At 43.1% G+C, this 7278-nt stretch overlaps 1 protein-coding gene across 1 annotated transcript; it reads left to right on the top strand.

Moving 5' to 3' along the window:
* Positions 1-2038: 2038 nt before the first annotated feature.
* On the top strand, positions 2039-2880 carry LOC119297231. Its single transcript, XM_037575105.1, has one exon. It carries the CDS (start codon positions 2179-2181, stop codon positions 2542-2544), a length of 366 nt encoding a protein of 121 aa, XP_037431002.1. The 5' UTR covers positions 2039-2178; the 3' UTR covers positions 2545-2880.
* Positions 2881-7278: the final 4398 nt, after the last annotated feature.

The following is a 7278-nucleotide window of genomic DNA, read 5'->3' as shown; positions in this document are numbered from 1 at the left end:
CAAAATATGGGGAGCACAAACACATTTGTCATTTTTTTTGAAAGCAATGTCTTTCACTTTTCCAAAGCACAACTTTGCTTTTCATTGTTTTAAAGGCACAACTATATGTGCTCTTCCTGTTGAAGCACACAGTTATGTTTCTCACAACTATGCTTCATGGAGTAGCATATTTGTGCTTTTCACAGGGTGTGCCTCACAGGTGAAAAAAGTACACTCTTTTTCTTTCAAGAAACCTAGGAAAACTCGAGCAAAATCAGAATAAAACAGAAGTAAAAAACCCAAAAAGCATGAAAAAAAGACCTGCAGATGCATCCAACATGTGACACGTGATGGCTGAAGATGCTTCCCGCACTCTTGCAACTAACCCGCTGGGAAGCCTGCGAGGGGTTACTCATTAATTCGTCCATCCCATACTTGACATCTTCTCTTCCGTTCAACACGGCTCAAGACCTCATTCATCTTTTCTTCTGTTTTTTTCTTTGTTCATTTCTTATATTTTTATTCTATTAATATTTTAGAAAATATTTAAATACATATATTTTGAAACATAAAAAAATAGGATTTTTGAAAATCATGAATTTTAAAAAATGTTAAAATAACGTAAAAAAGTTATCTTAACTAAAAAAATGTAGGTGGCATATGAAAAGTAATATATGTTACGTTTAAAAATGTTCACGTGTTACAAATAATATATGTGACATTATAAGAAAATTAATCACATATGTGAAAAATAATTAAAGGTATATAAAATAAATGTTTCAAATGTATATGGAAAATGTCAATATCATACAAAAAATGTTTTTGACACTTTCAAAGTGTTCATGCTTTTCATAAAACTGTATGTGACATTATTAGAAAATGTTAATCATGTTTTTAGAAAATGTTAAATGTACATCAAATAGATATTCTAGATGTATATGGAAGTGTACAATGTTTATGAAAAAGTAGACATCAAACATGTCTATAATGTTTAAAACCGAAGAAAAAAACAAAGAAAACAGAAAATGTAAAAGAAAATGCTAATCATGTTTTGCAAAATGTTACAAATTATATAAAAAACGTTTTTACGTATACGGAAAATATATTATGCGTATGAAAATAATAGACATCAAAACATATAGCTAAAAGAAGAATCTTAATTATGTATTTTAAAAGTGTTCGAGGTGCATAGCTTTTTCACATGTGTACTCTAAAAATGTACTCCCATCCTATAATTAAAAATGATCTTATATTATAAAACGAAGAGAGTACATATATACTGAAAAGGACTTGTATTAAAAAGGAAAACCGCAGAAAACTGATAAAGAAACAAAGGAAACAGAAAAATCGAAAGCCGAAGAATAACAATGAAACACAGTGAAAATCCAATAAGACTTGGAAACCATCTGAACACCCCCCCACCCCCCCCCAAAGTAAAAAGAAATAATAAAAGAAAAATAAAGAGAAAAACCCTTGAAAACATCTAAAAAACAATAAATAACCCCAATAAATTGACAAAAATTAAAAGAAAACTTAATTTTTGCCCATTTTGTTTATGCAACTCTAGAGTTTGATATCTCGTTTTTGCTACTCTTAACTTTTAACAATGCATCACAAATATCATTCCGTGGCAAAAACAATAATTTTTTATTCACTTTTGCCATTTTTAGCTTTTGACAATGTATCACAATTACCACTCTGCCACTATGGAATCCTAGAATAACATAAGCAAAGTGGTAAAAAACTGGAGGGGCAAAAACAAAGTTTTCCTAAAATAAACTGTAAAGACAAACTCTATTGAAAAGAAGGAATATAAAATGCAAACAGACGGGTGTCACAGTTTCGGAATACACTCGATTCAGGCGTTTCGACGCTGCTAGATTGCCCATGCGCTGTACCTCCCGTTACAGTTTTAATATCTCGGCACCGAATGGAGGGCTCACATGTGCATCTCCCCGTACCGCACGCGGCAGCTCGCTGGCGCCGCCTCGTCGAGCTTGCGACACCTGCCCCTTCTACGTGTTGCATTCTTTACACCACCTCATGAGTCATGACACACTTCACGAAGCTCTCGCTTACATACAGCAGCCGTCGCACGAGCCTCCGCCAGAGACAGAACCACCCACGCAGAAGACGGATTCACGCAACACACCACACGCACGCACGTACGCCGGTGACAAGCGGAAGGAGGACGCCGGCATGGCGAAGAGCGGCACGGAGGAGTGGCGTCGCAACGCCGACACGCACAAGATGAGCCCGGAGGAGGTCCGGGCCGCGGGGGTGGAGGCGTCCATGCGCCCGCCGGGCCGTGGCGGCGGCGCCGGGGAGGTCCTGCACCAGCGAGGCGGCCGCCTGCCGTACGGGCCCGGGACGATGGCGCTGATGGGGTTCGGCATCGTCGGCGCCATCGGCTACCTGGTGCTGTACCAGAAGGCGAGGCCCGGCACGCCGGCCACGGAGGTCGCCAAGGTGGCCGTCGGACACGGCGACCCTGCCGTCGGGCGCGAGGTCCAGAAGCGCCAAGACGAAGCGCAGCCGCCGCCACCGCCACGCGAAGGGAAGTAGACTAGTTTAGTAGCAGAAGAGCTGGAGGATTTGCGGCGTTTGTGCTTCGAGTTACTTCTGACTCGATTTTATCTGCTAGCCGCGCTTCTCAGCTTGGGTACCTTTTGTCGTGGACCATGCACGCGTGTGACTTTCTATCAGAAATGACACAGCAGAAATAAATAATCGTAGATGTATTAGTTGCTTCTAATATTCGAGAAACCGGCAGTGACGAGTAAAGATGTGAAACCAGTATGTTGGGCAGAGTTCACTATCTTTCATCTTTGGGTTGGTCCTGACAGTATGGCAAACTCCAATGCGCAGGTCTAAAGGTGGTTTTGTCCGCTTTTTACCGTTTGGTTCGTCAGTTGGTCGTTGTTCGTCTCGTGTCAGTCAATCTGGGCAGTGCGTCCAATCGGTCTCGCCTCGAGCAATGCTACACTCACGGGGTGTTTACGGGGTTTTACGGGGTTGATTAAGTATTAATGGCTAGGATTTAATTACGGGGTCTCGCCTCTTTCCTTTTTCAAAGTTTTCTAATTTAAACATTTCTATACATATAAATTAAATAAACAACTAAAAATAAAACATTGCACATAATTAATAAATAACTCACATAGTTTTTTACAACACAATAAATAAAAATCATACCAAATGGATTTAAATTATAGCAAAGACATTGCACAATAAATAAAAATCATACCAAATCAATTTATAATTATAGCAAATCCATTAAAGAAAATGAGGGGCGGCACAGGGACAGCGGCGTACTCACTGGGTGTCGTGGGACATTATGCTAAGGCCCAAATCACATGACGGCATGGGATTCCGAGATATGAAACTTTTTAATCAAGCGCTGCTAGCCAAGCAGGCATGGCGGCATGGGATTCTGAGATATGAAACTTTTTAATCAAGCGCTGCTAGCCAAGCAAGCATGGAGGCTAATTGAGAACCCCAGAGCTTATGTGCGCAGGTGCTCAAGGCGAAATACTATCCTAACGAGTTTTTGGTGGATACGGTCTTCACAGGCAATGCGTCTGTATATGGCCTGATCCTTGGATCCCTCGTGATCAGTCTCGGCGACCAATGACTCCGAAGCGACGGTGCCGACTCAAGTGGGTTTCTGATCTCCTCAATATGGATGGTACATAGAACAATGACCTCCTGCAGCAGCATTTTTATCAGCCAGATATATATAGCATCCTTCAGATCAAGACTTCCAACAGGCTAGAAGCTGACTTCCTTGCGTGGCATCCGGATAAACATGGCTGCTTTTCTGTACGGAGCGCCTATTACCTGGGCTTCACGAACGCATGGAGGCGCAGGGCTGTGGTGCGTCGAGTATTCGGCCAGACGGACGGCGGCCAGTCTGGGACCTAATCTGGAAGAACGGGGCACCAGCTAAAGTATGTGTATTTGCATGGAGTGCTGCTCGTGAGTCCCTAGCTACTCAAGCTACCAAGAACCGCATGCATATGGAGCAAGATCCTACATGTGTACTATGCGGCCATGCGGTGGAGGATGTACATCATGCCCTGGTACAATGCCCCCATGCAGCGGCACTCTGGGCAGCCATAAGAGACTACTGGGACCTCCCGACCATAAAAGACCTGCGTGATGCCGAGCCCGAATGGTTGTTTCGTCTGCTTGACAACCTGTCTGATGTACAGAGGTTGGCTTCCCTGATGATCATGTGGAGGATTTGGTACGCGAGGAATGAGATCACTCATAATAAACCACCGGTTCCGATCGAGGCTTCGCGCAGATTTCTCACGAGCTATATCACATCTTTGCTTGCGATACAGCAGCACCCGGAGGCGGATTTGACAAAAGGAAAGCAGGTGATTGACCTCTCATGAAGCATGCCGAAGAGCACATGCAATAACAGTAGCGCCGCGCTGGGAGGTTCCCCATGCAAACCATGCAAAACTTAATATTAATGGCGCTTTTGTTAAGGAAAATGGCACGGCTGGGGCTGGCATGATTTTACGTGATCGTGAAGGTGATGTCATTTTTGCCGCGATACGGGTCCTTTTTAACTGGTGATCCCTTGGAAGCCGAGATGGCGGCGCTGGATGAAGGACTACAACTTGCTCTTCATTGGACTAACCTGCCGCTGCTTGTTGAAACGGATAGTGGCGAGCTGTTAAAGATGGTGCAGTCGAAAGATAAAGACCGGTCGAGGTATGCGTACCGGGTTAATGAGATCAGAAGAGTTCTGGCTCAAGAAAGGAACATTAGTCTAGCTAAGATCAGCAGGCACGCAAATTTGGCGAGCCACACCCTAGCTTGTATGGGTCGCTCGCAACAGCGCACGGCATGCTGGCTCCGGAATTCCCCTAGGGAGATAGCTAGCATTGTCGAATCTGAATGTAATCATCATAGTTGATCAATGAAAAGTTCCTTTCCCGCAAAAAAAATAAAAAATAGGAAAATATAACTATAGCAAATACATTGAAAGAAAAAGGGCAAATGTATTCATTGATTTTCTATGTAAGTCATATAATTGATTTTCTATGTAAGTCACATATGCTTGAACATGCTCGAACTGTTGGAAATATCAGCACCGTTTTGATTAGACTAATCTACGAGTAAATTATAAACATGAAAATGATAATATACATCTTATATCGATATCTATGAACGAATAGAAATGAAACATCTATAAACATACCATATACGACTAGCACATGAATGAGTAACTATCTACGAACATATAGAAATGAAACATCTATAAACATACCATATACGACTAGCACATGAACGAGTAACAATATAGACGGCTAGTACATGAACTGAGTAAACAAGGGATAAACATATCATATCCTCCGATTGGCCAGGTCAATGTGGGGTGGTGGCAATAGCAGCCTCGACGTCATTCGTGGCCTTTTCTTGACGTCTGCGTCTTCGATCATGATGTTCGTCTTCGATCATGATGTCAATGCAGGGGAAGTAGTGAAAGTAGAGGAGGGCGAAGTCGGGGATGGATCACGAGCAGTCGTGTCAAGTTCCAAAAGCCTTATTACCATTCTTCCGGATAGAATCTCGAACGACAAGGTCCCAAAGGCACCCGCTCTCCTTACCAACCGTGCACGCGATCATCAGGATGGGATTGCCGGAAGCAGCACACTAAAAGGAACAATAGATGGCAGTTAGGGTTTGCAGGAGGGAGTTAGTGAGTTACGTTTCACTCCACATGCCAACGCCTCCTTATGTAGTCCACGAACAGCTCACGATTCGACGTCTCAGACAATGGCACTTTCGTTAGCCACTCATTAATTAATTAACCATTTTGATCGGCAAAAATAAGGACCGACTCGGCTCATTCCCGCAACCCGCGGCGCACGTGCTTCGTGGCGGGGCATGGCGAGGCGAAGCGGGTGGCGGAGAAGGAGGAGCGCGTGTACAACTCCTCTTCTCAAGCTCCGAATGACTGAGGTAGAGCAACCCTTATAAAGGGGTCTCACTCTTCTTACTGCAACAGTATGGTAGTAAACTTCCCACCTCTTGTCATGCACCTAAATGGGCCTTAGAGATTAACCAGGGATTGTTGTCTTATATGGATCAAAGCCCATCTATAATTCAACTATCCCCCACTAGATCTCGAGGCACATGAGTTTATCAACTGTTCCAAGCAATATTTGATATACCCAAATTTTCAGTGGAACTGTTAAGTTGAATTTCAATCTAGAACAATAGGATGAGACTTCTTCACAACTGAACAATGGACTATGCCTTGAATTGCCAGTTTAGCGTGCAAAAGTTTCGCGTATTATCCGCTGATACGTGGCTGCCAAAGGCTAAACCCCACGGATGGAGTTTATTAGTCATACTCCTACCTTCTCATGAGCTTCCTAGAGATTACCCAATCTCATAGACTGCGACCAGCAGTTGGACTCACATATGTGTGTTCCTCCAAAGAATGCTCTGTAAGATAGTATCTTGCTTACACAAGCTTTGGAACACATTAAGACAAAAGTCAGTCTGCCTTACAGATTACGAGAGTATTGCATCTCCAACAGAGTGAGTTAGTAAGGATACTCTCCTCAGTTGATCACTAAATTCTTTTCCCTGTCCTAATTCACGGAATCTCCGATCACATAGGTCGGGTTATCCCCATGGGTCTTATGCCTATCTCCCTCAGTGCATTTTCTATCACAATACGTGATACCCCTTTCGTAAAGCGATCCGCTAGATTCTTAGCCATGCTATCACTCCGGAGTTTCTAGAATGTCGAACGGATTTTAATCTTCTTCTTTTGTGCTTTGTGGATTGCATGTTGTCCTTTGAACTCTTAGCCTTAGCAATCATTGTTTGATTATCACATTCATAAGGATAGTCGACATCGGCTTATCAACGACTGACAAATCTATCAAGAGCTCTCGAAGACATTCTGCTTTGACGCAAGATGTATCTAATGCTGCGAGTTCTACTTCCACAGTCGATCTTGTTAAGATCCCCTGCTTGCAAGACTTCCAGGAAACAACACCACCATCAAGTGTGAAGACATATCCACTTGTGGCTTTCGTCTCATCAATATCAAATATCCAATTTGAATTACTATACCCTTCAAGTACCGCCGGGTACCTAGAATAGTGAATTCTGTAGTTCATAATACCTTGCAAGTAACACATGACTCGCTCAACAGCATGCCAGTGCACAACTCCCAGATTGGAAACAAATTGGCTTAGTTTACACACAGCAAAAGAGATGTCAGGCCGAGTAGCACAAGCTAGATACATGAGTGAACCAATC

The sequence above is a fragment of the Triticum dicoccoides genome, chromosome 5A (genome assembly GCF_002162155.2).
Source record: "Triticum dicoccoides isolate Atlit2015 ecotype Zavitan chromosome 5A, WEW_v2.0, whole genome shotgun sequence".
NCBI classification, from domain to species: Eukaryota; Viridiplantae; Streptophyta; class Magnoliopsida; order Poales; family Poaceae; genus Triticum; species Triticum dicoccoides.
Note: the sequence above shows the minus strand (reverse complement) of the source record. Positions and strands in the feature narration are given on the sequence as shown.

Coding starts and splice junctions, on each gene's coding strand:
- LOC119297231 (XM_037575105.1), top strand. CDS start 2,179: ATGGCGAAGAGCGGCACGGAGGAGTGGCGTCGCAACGCCGACACGCAC.